General features: G+C 39.0%; 2 protein-coding genes across 4 annotated transcripts; one reads left to right on the forward strand and one right to left on the reverse strand.

Moving 5' to 3' along the window:
• The first annotated feature begins 4,181 nt into the window (after nucleotides 1-4,181).
• On the forward strand, nucleotides 4,182-8,418 carry fxyd5 (FXYD domain containing ion transport regulator 5). The gene is made up of 10 exons (XM_061288916.1): nucleotides 4,182-4,331; nucleotides 5,735-5,780; nucleotides 6,246-6,287; nucleotides 6,364-6,483; nucleotides 6,554-6,607; nucleotides 6,929-7,000; nucleotides 7,313-7,342; nucleotides 7,704-7,778; nucleotides 7,854-7,899; nucleotides 8,279-8,418. Exons 1-10 carry the CDS (start codon nucleotides 4,272-4,274, stop codon nucleotides 8,319-8,321), a joined length of 588 nt encoding a protein of 195 aa, XP_061144900.1. The 5' UTR covers nucleotides 4,182-4,271; the 3' UTR covers nucleotides 8,322-8,418.
• Nucleotides 8,419-8,652: 234 nt separating this feature from the next.
• On the reverse strand, nucleotides 8,653-18,703 carry si:dkey-262k9.2 (uncharacterized). 3 transcript variants are annotated; one of them, XM_061288925.1, is made up of 8 exons: nucleotides 18,547-18,703; nucleotides 13,807-13,861; nucleotides 13,266-13,301; nucleotides 12,654-12,686; nucleotides 11,851-11,925; nucleotides 11,686-11,754; nucleotides 11,458-11,500; nucleotides 8,653-10,245 (listed from the first exon to the last, which is right to left on the reverse strand). In XM_061288925.1, exons 1-8 carry the CDS (start codon nucleotides 18,562-18,564, stop codon nucleotides 10,143-10,145), a joined length of 432 nt encoding a protein of 143 aa, XP_061144909.1. In that variant the 5' UTR covers nucleotides 18,565-18,703; the 3' UTR covers nucleotides 8,653-10,142. The 3 variants fall into 3 exon arrangements, with proteins under 3 accessions (XP_061144909.1, XP_061144908.1, XP_061144910.1); XM_061288924.1 differs by lacking the exon at nucleotides 18,547-18,703 and adding an exon at nucleotides 16,415-16,570; XM_061288926.1 differs by lacking the exon at nucleotides 18,547-18,703 and adding an exon at nucleotides 16,415-16,558 and having other exon boundaries at nucleotides 8,653-10,265.
• Nucleotides 18,704-19,170: the final 467 nt, after the last annotated feature.

A 19,170-nucleotide genomic window follows, 5' to 3' on the forward strand; every position in this document is an offset into this window, starting at 1 on the left:
TTATTCAAGTTCACATTTTCGCCCAAAGAAATTCATTTCACTGAGCTCCTGACAGTCATTTTGATATATTTGAAACATGACAGCACTGTAAAAAGCTGCAATGAGTGATATTTTTGCAATAATGCTAATTCCACAAATGCTAAGTCTGTCGGAACCGAATAGAATCAATCGAAATACTTCAGCTTCTGAGCTTCCATACAATACATGTGCCCCTTGCTTCACCTTACGCTGTCCAACATTTCATATTAAAATCATCATCTTTTATTCATTGACAATGTAACATGGGAAAGGCAGCAAGTGGAGCAATTTTGTGGAACAGAAGTGTCAGCTCAGTAGCTGGCATAGAACTTTTATTTTTCCACCAGGTTAAGAAAACCTTCAAACCGCAATAATCATCAGAGAAGCACATACACATCCCACACAAATTCATCTACCTTGAATAAAAAAAAAAGTAAAGAAGGTCATGGAACACATAATCCCTTCTCTATTCAAGATAAAGTCTCATTAAAAGTGTCTCTCAATCAAACAAAAAAAAAACTGTGTGGCTACTGGCACCAATTATATTTTGTCATCATAATGTTGTTAAAACAGCCAATTCTGAGAATTGTAATTACTAATGGTGAATTGGCTTTCACATTTTCAGAGAGAGTTATTTTAATGTGGTTTTGTTTTGGTCTGCTTCACTTTGTGTCCTTGGTAACCCACACACGGATACAATGATTTCTAAATCCGGCCCTCAGCTTTTATGGCTTCTAAACACAACTTAATAGAAAGTGGAACTACATGTTCGGCGTAAAAGAATATTGTAAACATAAATTATATTTCTGACTCATTTCAAATGTATGTATCTACTATGGTAAGCATTCTCAAGTGGTCAATAAATACTTGTGACACCCATTTTTATTCAACTTAAGTTTAAATATTTTTTTATTTAAAAAATAAACTTCAATAAACAAATGAAAAATATATATATCATGTCATTAAAAACTGAGGTATAAAGTCAAGTTAAATATTAAAATTGCACAAAATAAGTAGCAATATGTCACCACAAATACATGTATGCCAATTAATTAAATACCAATTAATGAAATACCATGATAGGGCCAAATGAAGGTCAATTGTATTCAATCTTTCACTCCTACAAAATCTCTGCATTTACTTCAAAACTGAAGAGATGTAAAAAAATTGTAAATCCATTGTTGCCATTCATACAGGAGAAGGATGTGACGGCATTCAATCCTCTGGAGCAGTTCTGAATTAATATTTATCAAGCAACATAGCAGAAACATAAATTTAATCAACCACATCATGCCCACTAAAGATGCTGAATTAATTTGTAGCCATCTGTGCAGATCACTACAGATGTTTTTAGTAGTTGTTCAGGTTTTGCTTTGACTAACCAAACAGATGATGGAAAAATGTCAAATGAAGATGATAGACTGCTGGGAAGGCAGTTACACAGAAGAAAATACCAGTAAATACCTATAGCGTTACATCTGGAACACGCTCAAACAGTCGAGCAAACAGAGACACGTGTCACTTTGTATTTGTGTCTCTTTTTCGGCCCCTCATAGCTTGTTTAGGTCTCTTTTGCTGTGCACAATACACAGAACAAGAGGGTTGAGGCTCACATTTGTCTGCACAGGGCCATTATATTTTAGCCTCTAGCTTCAGCTTTTCCCCTCTAGCGCGATTCGTCTCATCAGTCACATGAGCAAACACATGCAGACAGCTGAAACGCAATGCTGGATTGGGAAACGTGTGTTTTTTTTTATTCTCTCACATCTCACATTATGCTTCTTCTGGGGAGTCTTTTTCTTTCCATTACTGTTAAACTAAGTTTTTATTTCTTTCTTTATCTATTTATGTTATGTTATGTTATGTTATGTTATGTTATGTTATGTTATGTTATGTTATGTTATGTTATGTTATGTTATGTTATGTTATGTTATGTTATGTTATGTTATGTTATGTTATGTTATGTTATGTTATGTTATGTTATGTTATGTTATGTTATGTTATGTTATGTTATGTTATGTTCTCTCACATCTCACATTATGCTTCTTCTGGGGAGTCTTTTTCTTTCCATTACTGTTAAACTAAGTTTTTATTTCTTTCTTAATCTATTTATGTTATGTTATGTTATGTTATGTTATGTTATGTTATGTTATGTTATGTTATGTTATGTTATGTTATGTTATGTTATGTTATGTTATGTTATGTTATGCTATGTTATATTATGTTATATTACATTATATTATATTACATTAGCATGCCAATTTAAAGATAAGTCTCCCTGTTTCCTTCAGATATATTTCCTCTATTAGGCTCACTGTTTTCCATCGTGAGCTGTCAACACACATTTGGTTCGTTACCAAACGTTTGCTTACGTTCAAGTGACTAAGCGCGTTGCGAAATCTAGAAGAATCATCAGCAACAGTCATGTGCTCAACTGAAGGCTTGACAGCTCAATACTCTGTCAACTCTGTCTATTTTTCATTCATGTTGCCTTGTGAAGAATCTCCAGGGAGCCTGAACATACATGAGCACATAATTAAGAAGAAAAAAAAAGAGGAACAAATACTTGGCTTCCAGCCTGTTTTAACATCCTCCCTAATGTTTTCCTAGCTGCTATTCTGAATAAACAAATCCAAGCAGAGAGTAAAAATGTTACAATTGCTTTACAAGGCAGTGCCTCAAATTCCTGATGCATTGATGGCGGCAAATATCAAACACCGACAAAGACACTCCCCAATTCACTCCCTTGTCCTTATGACAGGAATCAATAGATTTTAAAAATGTCTTAAAGATGAACCCAACAAGTCCACCCTTCATTATTCAGTCTAACGCTAACGAGAAAGGCCAGCCTCATTTGTGGAATATAAAAATATGTTGTGCCATATGCCCGTAACCTCCGGCATTATAGTAAGATACAACATGGTTGTTTCTGAACTTCCTGTGATAATGATAATGATAATGATGAATATATGTAAATATAATGTAGAATTGCTTCAGAAACCTAACGACCCTGAAAAATAACAAGATAAGCTTTGCATTTTTATCACAGCAATAACGCTACATTCATATCCATATTTTGCCTCAAGCCACAAGGTTAACATTTGTTGCCAAATCCAGACTTTATCTCCTTTGGTTGTTCTCATTAACCTCGCGTTAACGGTATGCCTACAACGTGAAACGAGACATAAAGTTTAAATTTAGTTTTGCGTTATTTGTAGATATATTTTTTTAATTTTTAGAAACAAATAAGCTCCAACACAAAATTACTCCACAGTAAAATAAAGTGTTATTGTGTTTTGCTTACACGATTAATAAAAAGAATAATACTGACTTTAACTTTGTGACTGTAGAAGGTGGGCGTTGACAAAAGTGAAACAGTGACCATCAATGATTAAACTGATTAAGTTATTCTCAGCAGGAGGGGGAGGTCAAGCATACATCATAAATTAATTCTGACGCAGAAAATTCTGGTGATATTAGATAAAGTGATGAGTCTGAATCCCTGACCTGACATATGCTCAGCGTGAGTTGTTAATTTATGCAAAAGAACAAGCTGAGATACAAGCGGAAGGGCAGAAACTCCTCTGCACATGGATGAATTGCAGGCTTTGTCTAATCTTGTGTAATACACACACCAACACACACAGACACACTGCATGATTATTAGTACATTATTATGGGAGGGTATGACTGAAAAGAAATTTGCCGGCAATGTATTTCCAGTGTGTTTATATTTCATACAGAGCAGGGGCTAAAGTGCCTGTGTCAACTTTAAGCGGTCTACAAGAGCAATTAAATTTTCTTAATAAATGTTCAACATAATTTCAAATTATTTTTCAAAAAATGTTTTTATTTTTTAAATTATTTTCAAATAATATCAAATTCAATCACATTTTATTTGCATGTAATTTCTCATAGGTAAAATGCAACATTTTTTTTATTATTTTCAGTAAATTGGAAATAGTTCCTATTATTCATGTTTCTACAGGGCTTTTTTTTTTTTTAGGTTTATCCCCGACATGGACTATTAATGCATAAATATTTCGGATTGTGCTAGAACAATGATCTGTGTTACTGAGAGCGCTGTGAGTGAGGGAGAGTGAAAGACAAAGGATTTGTAGTAGGGGGGGGGAGTGAACTGATGACAGCGTTGACATGCCTGGATGAGGAAGTGGTGACGGCGAATACGCGGGTGTGGCCGCTGGGCCGTCACCTCCTCAGCCTCTCCGAATGAGGAAGAGAAAGCCTCGTGCATGATGAGGGTGAACAGGATGAAGCTTTGGCGCGGGCTGCCTCACACAATGGACACAAAGGTAGGCACGTTAGCCTCCGATGGATTATTCCAAAGGCCTATTTGGGTTAAGGGCGATTGATGGCGGCTGACAGACAGAGGCAGACGGAGATGTGACAAACCTGCGGGTCACGAGGGGGTGGGTAGAAGCCTTTAAGGCCCTGAGGGGAACAGGCCTCGGCTTTGACATATGCTATGCAGAGAGATGAAGATTGGCATGACCTGCTAATGTGAGCTGTCACAGCTCATGGCAGCCCGGATGCTCACCTGTCACACTCGTCCAAGCCTGGAGGACGAGCTGCCACCAGGATAGGTCAAAAATTCAACTAGGGGGATGGGGAATAAAATACCTAATTTTTACCTCCTCTTTGAGTCTACATACACACTGAGAAAAAAAAAGAAACAAAACGCTGTAGTGGTTTTGGGTCATTCACGGGCGGTGGAGGAATCTATATTTTAAGTTAGCAGTAAAAGATTTCCACTATCTTACAAGCAAAATGTTGACACCTTGTCCAATTCCACATTTTAATTGGTGACAGGTCCACACTTGAAACACGTGTTGAAGTTTGATCGATATAAACTAGTGTGGGAGGATTGTGAACGCAATTGGCAGCCTCTAAGGAAAATGAAAAATGTTTGCCATAATGTGGGCATCTTAAAAAACGATGACATTTAAAGTAAAGAGTAGTGTGGGGGATGTTGCTTCAAAGAGGAAGGAGAGATGCCAAATGTGGTGTCGACCGCAATGCAAACTTCCTGTTTGCATTATCAAATAAGCCTCCATGGTTTGAGTGCTCCCATTTTTAATATCCAAGCCCTATTTTACCCCTGCTGTGTACATATTATACGCACAATAACTCTATAATTCATTGCTTTTGTTTTGCGTCTGTTTGTCATGTCGTAACCGTGGCAACCATCAATGACAAGTTAATGGAGTACATATCACGAGGCTTTAAGTATTTTAAAAATACAACAGGGCTAGATGATTTAATGATAGACACCCAGCTGTCGATAGCACTTTTGTAGAAAATCAAAAATATTGCACAGCATAGTAACTGACTAAATGTTCCTGTAAGAAATAATTAAAAGAGGAAGAATTTGTTTAGCTGTCGAACTGTCATCATTATAAACCTTTTTTTTTAGCAATGTTTGGAGTAACACTTTATTATGACCAACTGTCAAGTGTAAAAATAAATTAAGGTTTCACCCGGTTACACATGTGCCTCACATTGTAGAATTCGAAACAAATATAAGTTAGCAACTCAGAACACAAACTTTTTAACCTTTCTCCTGCCGAAAAGGCAAAACTCACAAGAGTTAAGCTAACAAGTAACCGAATCCACTGAAGTTCTCCGACATAATAAAGTGAAGTGTGTCCGGGTAGTGTGTTAATTGTTTAATAAAAATATGTTCATTGTATTTTAGATTTACTTGGCTTTTCTGGTTTGTCTGCTGTCAGCATTATCGAATGGTAAGTGACACAACTGTCTAAATTTGAAATGTTACCAGGATGTGGTTGATATGGTTCACATTTTCCTCTTGCTAAGACAGCATTTTGGAGAGATATATTAAACTAAGATAGTCACGGATCACGGAAAGTTCTTCCGCCCAAGTTTTGAAAAGTGAGTTGATGATAATCAGAAGGTACTGGGAACCTGAGTGGGTAAACAAGGGCCTTCCTGTGCTTTGATTGAACCACAACAATCCATCTCTGTGGTGCCTTCATGAGAGCCACGTGACTACACCCCGCTCACAAGACATACTATGAGGCCTGTGCGTTGGGCATGGCCAGACTCATTGTCACGTGGATGCCAGGACAACAGATGACAACATTGTGTGAAGCGGTCACATCACTGTGCTTTGTTCTCCTTGTAAATTCCACTCCAACTGGAGCTTGTTATCAAATTTCGACCACTATGATTACTTGTCTACGCAGTGTCAAAGGCTATCACAGCTGAACCTTTCGTGTCAACACCTGGTATGTTGACTTATACCTCCTATCATTTCATCTAAAAGTAGTATTGTGATTTAATGTAACAAATTTGGTGTAACAGGAAAAGAACTGGAACTCATGAGTACTGCTGACCCTTTAATGATCACCTTAAACCAAAGCATCATCACCATCAATCCAGTTAACATCAGCACTACCAAACCGGAAGCTAGCACACTGACAGGTATCAGATATTTGAAGTTCAAAAACATCCATCCATTTACCCTGATGTGACTTCTCGCGAATCTTTGCAGTTTCCAGTGAGGGGACAACAGAACGCCCAACGGAACACCTGACATCCACACCAGGTAATAAATAGTAGGTCGGGAGAAGGGGACGGATGTAAAATGAATCATGAGGTCGTTTGTTCAAGGGACTTAGGGCTGAAACGATTCATTGAGTAATTCGAGAAATTCGATTAGAAAAAATGCATGTATTATAACAAGCAAAGGATTCATATGCTATATATATATATATAGTATATACATAGGACTGTCTCGGAAAATTAGAATAAGGTGATAACGTTTTTTGTTTTCTGTAATGCAATTAAAAAAAAACAATATATAGTATATATATCTATATAAATATATATATATATTTGTGTGTGTGTTTTTCCCCTCACTTGACAGCCACAGTAACATCCTCCCCAGCCACAACGACAAAAACCACCAAAAACGAAACCCGTCTAGATCCTGCCTGGGGTAACCAAACATTTTCTTACTCCATCGTCACATTAAATGCCCCGGGCGTCTCCAGTTTTATTGTTATCTCATGGCAGGCTGACAATGTCACTATCCCCAGCCGAGCTGACAAAACTCACGGAAAACTGGAGGAACAGAGCACCTCGCTTTCTGTCTTGCAGACATATTAATGTTCGATTGTACCTTTTTGAGCGAGGAGAGAAGATGTTTGTGATACATTGTCGTCTATGTGTCAGCCGGGCTGTGAGACGTGTCACCTATCCAGATTGTGTTTTTCCCCGCTTTCAACATATTTCTCTACTTTTGTCGTAGATTCAGCTTGGGATGAAGCTTTCACATATGGTAAGGATTCATTAATCCCACTCTCCTTTGTGGAGTTTTCTCTGGCTTCCTCCCACTTTCCCAAATGTTCAGTTCACGAAAGACTCAACTAATGGTTGTTTCTCTAAATGTGCCCTACGATTGTCCTTTATAGCCCACCAAACACAAAACTTAAACACCTTTCAAATTTTAAGGCAAATGTCTGATGAAACCGTGGTGTTCAATCACCTGCCTGATCAGAAAGAATTAAAATTGTGGGCCTTGTTTTGTTTTTTTTAAACAGATGCCAATACGTTGGGTGTAAAAATGCAAGTCTTGTCACAATCGAGAAAGTGCTTTGTGTTTTTTGTGGAAACTTACGTTATCCTTGTGCTATTTTTAGATTACTGGTCCCTGCAAGTGACTGGACTGTGCATCGCCGCAGTTCTTTTCCTGATTGGCCTCATGGTCTTGGGCTGTAAGACAATATTGATATGTAATTTCTTGAAATTGCTATGATTCATTTCAACGTCCTCCTCATTCTTTCGTGTAGGTGGTAAAGTCTGTCGGCTTCCCAAGTGTCGCAAAAGGTCTTCGAAGTAAGGACTCTATTTTTATTTCTTTACTGAGAAAACAATGCATTAATAAACTGTGTATTCCGAGTGGTTTGAGAAGGTGCAAAATGTATTATTTGTTTTTTTTGTAGTAAAATAAAATAAAGCTCCAATACGCAGGAGAGTTAGCCAGGCTGAGTAATTCCTATTACACCACTGGATGACCTACGACACACAATCAATCACTTGAATCGATAGTCCAAGAGAATGCTGACTAAGAAGTTTGCGATGATTAATTGATCCAAATCATAAGAATCTTTACTACCAAAAAAAAAAAAATACAAGGGTTATTTTGCTTTCAGAGATATAGTCATTGTGATTGTCAAGATAATTATCTTTTCTGTGTTTTTTTTTTTTTCTCCAGGTCATATAGAGTGGAGCAAAGAAAAGGAGAGACATTCTCATAATAGCCAGTGACGACTTTAACGAGGTCAAACGGACAAAGTGGTACTGAATTTGTTGAATATTTCTTTATCAACCAATAAAATGACTTATTTCCATTAAGCCCTATTCAGTCACATATGACAATCTACCTGGCAATTTTCTACAAAGCGTCCATCAGTATGTAAAATTGGAACTTTTTGAACCTGACAGTGTTTCGTAAAAGGCGAGTGAATCGCTTAGTGGTTCGACGCGAATGAATAACCAACCTGAACGACGGGGACATTATCTCTGCATTGCTATGACAACTAATACCGCCGGTGCAAGTGGGTGGAAGAGGACAAAATCGCACCAGTATATTTTAAAACATATTTAATAACACAATCAATTCAGTTTTACATATGTATTCCATCTTTTCCCCGATCTAAACACATTCTAGACGAGCAAATAATATTTCCAACCCCCTTTATGAACTCTTACCACTTTATAGGATTGCGTACTTTAATTATTTGTTTAGAAAAAACAAAAACAGAAATGTTGACACAAAATGACTCATATACAAGTACATATAAACATGGGCATTTACTCTTTTGAGTCGCAATTTCAACTTTAAAAAAATGAAATCATATTGGGAATTATTCCACAGCCAATAAAGTTTTTAACAAAGATGGTGCATAGCCTTAATACAAATATTGTGCTCTGTAAAATTGGACACGAGAGACAATCGAAGCTACGATATTAGACTGAAATTAAGTAATGGCAGTTAAAAATAAAAAGATGCTTCAAAAGCATTCAAATGTGTTGACTAAACTGAAATGTTTTTTTTGTATAGCAATAATTGTATTGTCCCTTTTGAAATCTTGTTAACTCTGCTACAAAGTGCTGCAAGGTGTAATGGGAAAGTGAGATGTTCTTTTCTTTGTCACCAAACGCAGCTTAATCCCGCTACTTTTGTCAGAGAACCTCTCACTACACGACAAGTGGAAAGTGAAAAGCGGCGCCCCATCCAATTCAACGTTTGCTACAGCCCCCCGCCCCCTCCCCGCCAAATAACCAACGATTCATGTTGCAGAAATGACATCTTTGCTTGGCAGAGAATGATTGATTTCCGCTAAAACGGCAGCGGGGGAACTATCAGGCTCTGTGTGGATGGAATGGAGGTATTGTTACTTTCTTCCCCAATTGTCCATTAGGCTTTATTTGATTCATGAGATTTTCTCACCCTGCTTTTCCTCCAACCATTAAACTGCCTCTTCGGCAGTCACACGGCTATTTACAAGCTGCGCAAGTGTGGATTTTGAAGAGGGAAGTTTCCGAAACAAAAAAAAAACAAAAAATGAAAGAGGAGTTGATAGATTTGTTGATTTGAGCGCAAGATGGCAGAGTACTTTTTATCTTCTATTCCACAATCTGCCGTCGGTCTTAACAGGCCATGAAAACCGAAATTGTCAGACAAGTGACCCAGAAAACCAAGTTTGGCCATTTGGCTGTCTTAATTTGGATTAGCAAATTTAGTCTCAGTCAACGACCACTCCACATGGATAAGTTTGCTCCACGTGTACCAAAATAAATATTCTTTCACTGCGCCGCTTATTTCTGATCATAAAACACCAGGGAAATTCCAGAAGTCAAAAAATAATATTCTTGGAAAAAACAAAAACAAGCATTAAGCCTATTTCTTGATTTAGAGTCCCCAAAATAGATTCCAATTTGAACATGTCTTCAAATTAGGTTTTTGTTGGATACAAACAGAAGGGACCAAAAAAAAAAAAGGACATAACAGCATTACTCATGGATGGCTAGGTTTTAGAGGAACGATACACAGAGCTATTAAAGAACCATAATCCTCATAATGAGATGATACTGCCTGGTGAGTCGCTCTTGCATGCGTGTGTGTGATCCAGATTGGGTTCCTTTCCAGGAACTAGACTGCCCCTTTCTGGTCCTGCTCTGTAGGTACAGAGTAAATTCTAGTGACACACAGAAAGGGAACATAGTTGAGGAGGTTGCCAAACCTATGTGACAGATGAGGTGAAACTGAGCAAAAGCAAACATGTCATCTTTTATATATTTTTAGGGCTACGTTCAGCAGCAGGAGGAACATCCGCGTGTCGGAACTCAGGAAATGCGTGGCTGTCTCAAACGGCACAGTTCTGACAGGTGCGCAGAGACTGCATGGCCTCAAAACACAGATCACCCCAGGTGGGTCTGTTGCTCCACCGAGGTTGCTGTGTGATTAAGCGTCTTTTCAGCGGTGCGATCAGTCGGCGGCAAACACGGCTAGCGCACGCAAAACACACACACGCTGCAGCCCCGGCCGGGAGGGAGGGAGCCAGTAATCCCGCTGAGGAATTTAACCCTTCGGGCTTGACTTGAACGGCTCAACAAATCCGAGAGTGCTGGCATCAAGTTTGAACTTTGGAGCAACACATTTTACTAAAAAAAAATAAAAAAAAAACTATGGATTTAGTATTTACACCCCAGAAAACCGAAAGTATTGGATAAAGGGCACAACAAAAAGATTGGTCAGATTTATAGGAAAAACATTTTCATATTGAATAACTCCCGACACCTGACCTTCAAGGTAGATGATTTTACCTAACCTACCCTAACTATCTTTTTATTGCCACGAAAATGTCATTTTGAATGCTAGTCACACCTTGGCGATAAGGCCATGGATGCAATAGTGTGAAGGTCATCTCTCATGACGTTAGCTGTAAAGCAGGTTAGAGCTTGTCCGATGAGGCTACACCTTCCCAGTAGCTGCTCATCGGCCTGAGGCTATTGTTTGATGTCTAAGATGGAGAGGCGAAATGTTGGGGAGTGTTCAAATGGTGACGCACGTCGACCTCAGGCTGGGCGGGTAATTGCTTAGCAAGCTCCAACAAGCTCGGATGGGTGGAAGTCTGTTTCGCTTTGCCAGTGGAGTGTTTTCCTCTGGTTTGGACGCTGCCAGTTTGGATAACGTTTGGGCAATTTGGCTCAGGCGGCAGGGAAACTGTTAGCCACTGGACTGGTTCTGCCACCTGCAGAGTTGACTTAGCGGAAAAGCAAGGCGAGGGCGTTTTCTATCCAACACAAATAGAGTCTGCACCTCCTCTCCATAAAGGAACCTTTTTAACAGCGAGAAAAAGAGCAATAAAACGAAACTTATAACCTTACCCTTGCTGTTGTTTGTGCATGCGGCGTCTTACTAACATAACAGCTGCAAGAGAGAAATGGAAAAACGTCAGAGCAGCACAAGCTTGTTTGTTTAGGTGTCGGCACTTTTGAAAGATTGCAGCCAAGCTTTCTAAGGGGCTCCCTAGCAGCGCATTTGTCATCAGTGGACATGAAACGCCGACAACTTCTCATTTCACTCGCTGAGGTATGAGCGCAACACAAACTTACCCACTATGACTGCGACCGAAAGAGCCAACACGCTCACGCCTCCGATGATGGCAATCAGCGTGAATTGATCTGAAAGAAGAAATAGAAATTTGGTTATTATCTAGCAGGGACAGCTAAGATGCTAACGAAGATAATGACAATTATAACCTTTGATTTTTTACTCACCTGTCATGTCCTCTGCACCTTTGGTTTTATCAACAAATGTGTCTACATCATTTCTGTCCTGGATCTCCGTCAACTCTGAAAGAGAAGAAATGACTTCACCTCACTGGCACATAGCCACCTTAAGAAGAAGACTATTAATCGGTGATGAAAGCAATGTATCAACATGCTGACATATTAAAAAAAGAATGTTTGTGTCTCTCTTAGCCACACTCTCGTCCATCTTATCATACTTCCCAAATAACATTCGCGCGTTATTGCCTTTGCAACAAAGTAGATCACGTCAACGAGACAGACGCCTGTTAAGACACATTTCCAAACAAAATGGAGTGAAATAAGAATGTGGGTGCATAATGGTGGAGGGCTCAGCGTTGAAATGGTGTTTAGTTCCAGGTAGGCTGCTTTGAGCAGATCTGTGATTCCATCAAATGTCTTTTCCAGACAAAATGAGGAGTGACACAGAGAGGCGCACTGAGGGAATGAGAATGCCACTGCCGATTAGCTGACCCGCGGGCCAGGATGTCGAAATGTTCATTGGCCTTTTGGCACAATAGTCAGGGTCCCCATAGGGAGCTAATTGATTCTATTTGGGATTGAATGGATGACGGGGGAGGCTGGAGCTGTTCACACGTCCCATAGGTCGAGAACAACCCGTACACAAAGCTTGATGACAATAACTGCCGAGGGCACAACCTTCCTGTACTCTCCCTTGGACGTCTGCCATTATGCTGTTTGCATTAGTGACGCCATCGTGCAAAGTCCCATTTCCACTATTTACTCTTGGGAACTGAAAAAAATCAACTCACCATTTTCCTCAAAGGAATCCTCATCATCCTGGCCTGTGGATGGAGGACAAAACGGATTCAGATGCACAATAGCAAGTCACATGGTGTTATGGTACACAAACGTTTATGCAGACGGCGTGGGATCGGTTCTGTGACAGTTGGTGTGAATGTCGGTGTCTATATGTGGCCTGTGATTGGATGGCTACACATCCAGGGTGGAGTCTACTACCTTTTGCCCAGTAAACTGGGGTAGACTCTTGCTGATTGTCAACAGGATAAGCAGCATAAAATGAATTGATGAAGTACAATGATGAATACAAGAACAGTCAACAATGCTGCGTCTACATTTATAATACTAACCCTTGGCTCCGCTAACCACTGCCACCATCTGCTGAGCAGCAGTCCGTGACCGTGCTTGCCCCACAGCAGGCCAATAATAATAAAGTTTATAGAAAATAGAAGTATGACCAATATTAAATGGGCTGTTTTGCTTTGCTCACTCAGCAGCAGGCCCATTGTAATAATAATAATAATAATTTGAATTTCTTCAATGATTGCTTCTTTTTTTTTTTTTATAGATTTTTTCTCTTTCCCAACAAATACCTAAAAAAAATATTGCGTGATATTACATACCATCAAAAGCGGATCCTTCAATCTCATCTGAAAAAACTGTGGAGTAGAAGACATTAATTCAACATACAGGGTTTTTAATCCCAGTTTGGCTCATGAATAATAAGTCATTGACATGCATAAAGACATACAGTGGGTATAGAAAGTCTACACACCCCTGTTCGGAGGCCATGTTTTTGTGTTAAGGAAAATACAAGCTATATAAATATATATAAATAATTTCAATCGTTTTTTTTTTCCATAATGTGATTTATAACCTGTGCAACTAAAACATTTTTCCCCATTGAGTTGGTTTTTATTTTTTATTTTTTTTATTTGAGCAAGAGGGTGTGGCGTTATAGTCACCCTATTTGGATGTTGCATGTGTTAACTGTGACTTCCTCAAGATCTTGTCTTTAATGTTATTCCTGAATCGTTTCAGCCTAGTGTACTGTAAATACCTCACGCGGTACTACATGGAGGTAGATGAGGAAAGCGCGCCGGCACACGGAGGCTGATTAGATGTTTATCAGCTGCAAGCGGCGGCACCGAGATGAGAACTCACCAGTCGCGGTTGGCAGCAGCAGACAAAGGAGCAACAATCGCATCATCTTCAAATGCTGCAGGGGGGGGGAGAGAGAGAAAGAGAGAGTGAGAGAAACCAAGTTAAAAATATCTACCATCATATTCAGTCATTGACGTGTGAAAATAAAAATGTGTTTTTGGTTCAGACGATGGAAAGCTTCAACCATGCCTACTATTGGTCTTGTTTGGCACCCTGAGACTATTTCGCGTAAGCAGTCAGTGGAAAATTAAAAAGGCCTACTCGTGTTGTTGATACTGGTCTGAGGGTATGAGGTGCTTGAGGTGCGTGCGAGGAGCGCTTTATTTCCCACACTACTCAGCAAAAAGAAAAAATTCCGTCACAGTCAGCTGCCAGCAAGAGGCTATTTGACATTGTCGTGTCCTTTGTGTCTTTGAAGCAACATTCAAATGATTGCCTAAAGGAATGACAGTTTTGGAAAAGACAATTTACCTTTCAGAAGAGTAAATATTTACCAATCAACTGACACATAAGCACGGGAAACAAATTCCTGATGGCAACAGTAAATGCAACTGTGCACCACCAAAATGTAAAAGCCAGCTGTTCCACGCGGTGCCAACCAAAGCCCCAGCTGTGTCCAACACAATACACCGGCTGATATTTTTAAAATCGGAAAACAGGGGAACGACCTCTCTTCCAGTGGAAGTCCCAGACCAAGACCCTCTGACTCGAGTCAGTAGTGATTTGCATGGGATCGGGACTCAATACTCATTTAAGCAAGTAATACAGAAGCTTTCTTGCTGACCTTTGTGGCCACTGCTCATTGTTCGTTTTAGCCATTGTGTTTGGTTTCCGCCGCTGTTAATGACTATGTGGAAAGAACCAATGTAACACACTTTACATCCGTCATACAGGCGGCAGATACGGGTCATTGCTGACGGGCACTGGTGGGTAATTTTACAGGAATTTAATTTTAGTTCTACTTTATTCTTAAGTCTACTTTGGGTGTGCCATGGTCATCTGCAAAATTCCATTTTTCTTCTCTGTGGGGGAGAGCAGCCCACATCAAGATTATGTGCTAAATTAAAATAGTATCACAATGTATTAGTTTGGCCATACTGGAAATCACAACAGATGCTGATTCGGGAGGTTTTTTCAGTCTCTGGAATAGCTGCAGGAGCTCTCTAAAAAGAAAACATGCTAAGAAGCTACAAATAAAAACTGCCTCCATATTGCTTTGCCTGAAATAATAAGCGGATCCGATTTAGGGAGTATTTATCAAAGCCGTTGACTGCCTCTGTATCAAAATGGCTCCTGTTGCCTGCAGCATTTTCAAATTGGGTAATATATTCTTGTACAATTGAATGGTAAATGAATTTACTTTTTAACACAAGACTAAATTTACAACTCATAAGAACCGTAACTGCTTACGAAGAAGAAAACAGCTGCCTTCGGGTCATAATAAAGATTCAAAGATTAGAGAAGTTAAATCTACAAATCATAAAACTACTTAGCAGTGCTAGAAAAAGTTGAAATTGATTCCATGATTTTAGTTTTGATTCCTTTTGGTCCGACGAGGGGTCAGGACCAGTTCAATGGGTGGATGATTATTCACAATCAAGCAGGGACACGTTAATTAAGTTAATAAATAGATAGATAGATAGATAGATAGATAGATAGATAGATAGATAGATAGATAGATAGATAGATAGATAGATAGATAGATAGATAGATAGATAGATAGATAGATAGATAGATAGATAGATAGATAGATAGATAGATAGATAGATAGATAGATAGATAGATAGATAGATAGATAGATAGATAGATAGATAGATAGATAGATAGATAGATAGATAGATAGATAGATAGATAGATAGATAGATAGATAGATAGATAGATAGATAGATAGATAGATAGATAGATAGATAGATAGATAGATAGATAGATAGATAGATAGATAGATAGATAGATAGATAGATAGATAGATAGATAGATAGATAGATAGATAGATAGATAGATAGATAGATAGAAAAATATGTATATATCCATCCATCCATCCATTATAGCCAAAGAGTAGTTTTAAAATGGTACAAAGGTAAATGATGAAAACTAAAGAACAAAGAATCTGTGAAGTTGACCAAAAATGGTAATGAGAGTCTAAAATCGAATACAATGCTGTAAAAAATCTCTCAAGCAGGATGATAAAAGATTGAAACACAAATGGCCCTTGCGCCATATTATACTGCTATAAGATTCGATAAAAATTAGATCACAATAATGCATGCCGTAATCCTATTTGCAGACAGTCAAACAAAAGATAACCTCCATGGCTGAGATATAGATAAAGAAATTTAAAAAAAGTTTAACAGAGATAAAGTGGTCCTGTCTGACCTGTGAAACAATAAGTGAAGCTGCTGATAATGATTCCTAGATTTTACAGCCCAGAATCATGAGCACGCAGGAAGTGTGCTGCAGAGTTACAAACTGTCATTCCATCATGAAGATGTCCCATAAATAAATAACAGAATGCACGTTTTTTGTTTTTGCAACAAGAGAAAAAAATAGTAAATTCATTTGAAAGGAGTACATGGTTTAAAAAAAATAGTAATACCTGCATGATACATACCAATGGGTAGAGAGAAGCGAACTGGATGAAGTGCATCCTTGTTATGTCCCTATGCTGTGTGCCACACTCCCCAAAGCTGCAGCCCACTTCCTTAAAGGAATCTGCGGCTTCGTGAGACAAACCCGGGCCAAAGTTTGCTCGGGGATTTACACAACTCTGTAATACTAATGTGGCCCTGGAAACTACCGCAACAGTTTCCTGCCTTTTTGACCAAGTCACCACAACTTCCGGTAAAGTTCCAGGCAGTGAAACTTGATATGTTTTGCTTTTATTTATTTTATTTTTTTTATTTTTATTTTTTTTAAGTTACATTTGAATCAATACAACTTTTAAAAAAAATACTTTGATGTGGAATAACGGTGTTTTATCATGAAAGACAACATACCGTTTTTTTCCGTGTATAGTGCGCCCCCATGTATAATACGCACCCTAAAAATGGCATGCTGATGCTGGAAAAAAGCCTGTACCCATGTATAATACGCACCCAATTTTTATGAATTTTTTTTTATGAATTTTTATTTTTTTTTTTTTTTTTTTAAGTACAAATGATCGTCACACACGCAGGGAGGCAATGGGTCCCATTTTTATAGTCTTTGGTATGGTCTTAACTAGGCTGGATGTAATTTGTTTTGTTGGCGTTGATTTCTCCGACTGCCCATAAACGCACCACCGCGCTCCGTGCGCGCACGGGAAAGAGGCGTGCGGACGTGAAAAAGGCGGCTCTGTATGGGAGAGACGTTGAAGAGGAATAAAAACACCCTTGGAAACCAAAACTTGGTGATTTCAAGTTTCATTTCGAGGGACATTTGTCACGTCTCGTCTCCAGTTTTGCTATGTGTCTAGGTTGCCATAGTTTCTGTTCGCGTCGCCCCTCTCTTCCTGTGTCACCTCAATCGATGTAACGTGTTTTGTATTTAAGTCCTGTCTGCCCCTCGCTCACCGTCGGATCATTGCATGTGTTACTGTCATGATGTCTGTTTGCTTTCTGTTCCTGTCTTTGGTAATGTCACCCTGTCTTTTTGTTCCACGACTTTGTCGGTCAGTCCTGTTGTTGGTTTTGTTTTCTAAAAAAAAAAAAAAAAATTTTTTTTTTTTAAATATATTTTTTGTACCCATGTATAATGCGCACCCCAGATTTTAGGACAATAAATTCGTTAAATTTTGCGCACTATACACGGAAAAAAACGGTATGACGTCCAGCTGGGGAATTCTCGCGATAACTGATAAGGCCATATCAACCGCAGGTGCGCTAATTGACAGCCATAGCTTCTCTTCCCATGGGGCAAGCATGAAATATTTCATCCTCCATAAAACAAAGTTTCTTGTTACTCCAAGTTTGTTATTTTAGAGCAGGAATGATGCAGCCTCTACTGCTGCTTCATGTGTGCCTGATGTTCCTTGGTAAGTGTTGGGCACTTAATTGAAACGTATTGATCGGTTCTTCTGTCACAATTTCAAGATTGAGTTTTTCCCCCGCCCATCTTGCTCTGCTACATTATTAATTTGTGCACATCTTTTTGAGATGGCGACATGACAAAACGTTATGCTTATTTCAAGAATGTCGTAAATCTGAATTTTCCCACTCTGATAGTCCCAACGTATCCCTTAAAATGCCACAAAAGGCATTTTTAACATGTCTGCATTTTTTTTTTTTTAGCTTTCTTTAACTCTTAAAAACTGGATAATTCATGACTGTCGAGAGCCACTCATTTAAAAATGTTGACCTGTCTAACTTGACTGAGTCATGCAGCCACTACCGATAATGACTCCATGCTGCATTTTCATCGTTTGGTTAGTTTTCTTCTCCACCCCTCACTTAAAGTAGCACTCAAGTCTCAATAATTCCCTGCCTGCCCACTCAAATTATGTTCACTTTTGAATGATATTTGGGCTGTGCCCATGGTCTAGCCCTTAGAGCAAAAAAATGAATATATTGCTTTTGTATGTGACATATTTGTCTCATACAAACCTTAGTCTCCATTCTCTTAGACATGAAAGAAAATTATTTTTGTTGTTTTGTAGATGCATTTTTTTCCTATGCCATATTGTAAGCTGGTTACCATTATCCACAATGCTTCATGCAAGTAAGTCCCCATCCCAACAGAGCATGCACATATAAATTTTCAACTCACGCGTAAAGTTTGCTGCATCTCAGGATTCTCTCTACGGACTGCCGGTATGTTGCTTCCACAGAGATCCTTGTTATGGAAAATACTGGAGCAGGTCTGCACCTTTAATACAGGTGTATCCAGTCGGGAACTAGGAACATACACTTCATTGGCTGCTCAGTTGGTTGAAATCTGACACCACACCTCTTATCTTCTGCTTGCATACTGGGAAACCTGTCTAACCCTGCACACAGGATGTTATCAGGCTTTGCAAGTGTGTAGTTTGCAGTTGTAAATTAAACGGTGTCACTATTGTCTGACCTACTCATGTTAGCTTAAATGCAGGAACGCCTTTCATTGAGATACAATGTTTTGTGTTTTCCTTCTCAGGTCTCTCTGGGGCGAGTATTGGTCGGAATTTTCTGATGATGTTCCCACCTCATAATGACCCCACAGCAGACGCTAGCCACCGAGTGACGATAACTGCGACTGTTGTTTGGACTTCAGTCACTGTGAAAGTTCTGCAAAGTAACTTCTCGCGTCACATCTCTCTCAATGCCTCTCAGTCGCAGACTATTCACCTGCCTCGCTCTGTGGAAATGGCCAGCGCTCGTTCCTCCTCGCTCCTCAGTATAGCATCCGTACAGC

This window comes from Syngnathus typhle, linkage group LG10, assembly GCF_033458585.1.
Source record: "Syngnathus typhle isolate RoL2023-S1 ecotype Sweden linkage group LG10, RoL_Styp_1.0, whole genome shotgun sequence".
Taxonomy (NCBI): Eukaryota; Metazoa; Chordata; class Actinopteri; order Syngnathiformes; family Syngnathidae; genus Syngnathus; species Syngnathus typhle.

Bases quoted from the DNA above. Each gene is read 5' to 3' on its own strand.
- fxyd5 (XM_061288916.1), top strand. From the start codon at position 4,272: ATGATGAGGGTGAACAGGATGAAGCTTTGGCGCGGGCTGCCTCACACA. The intron at 4,332-5,734 runs GTAGGCACGTTA...ATTGTATTTTAG, and splicing joins CTCACACAATGGACACAAAG to ATTTACTTGGCTTTTCTGGT. The intron at 6,608-6,928 runs GTAATAAATAGT...CTCACTTGACAG, and splicing joins ACACCTGACATCCACACCAG to CCACAGTAACATCCTCCCCA.
- si:dkey-262k9.2 (XM_061288924.1), bottom strand. From the start codon at position 16,450: ATGCACTTCATCCAGTTCGCTTCTCTCTACCCATTG. The intron at 13,862-16,414 runs GTATGTATCATG...CCCCCCCTGCAG, and splicing joins TCGCTTCTCTCTACCCATTG to CATTTGAAGATGATGCGATT. The intron at 10,246-11,457 runs GTAAGGTTATAA...CTGTACCTACAG, and splicing joins ATGCACAAACAACAGCAAGG to AGCAGGACCAGAAAGGGGCA.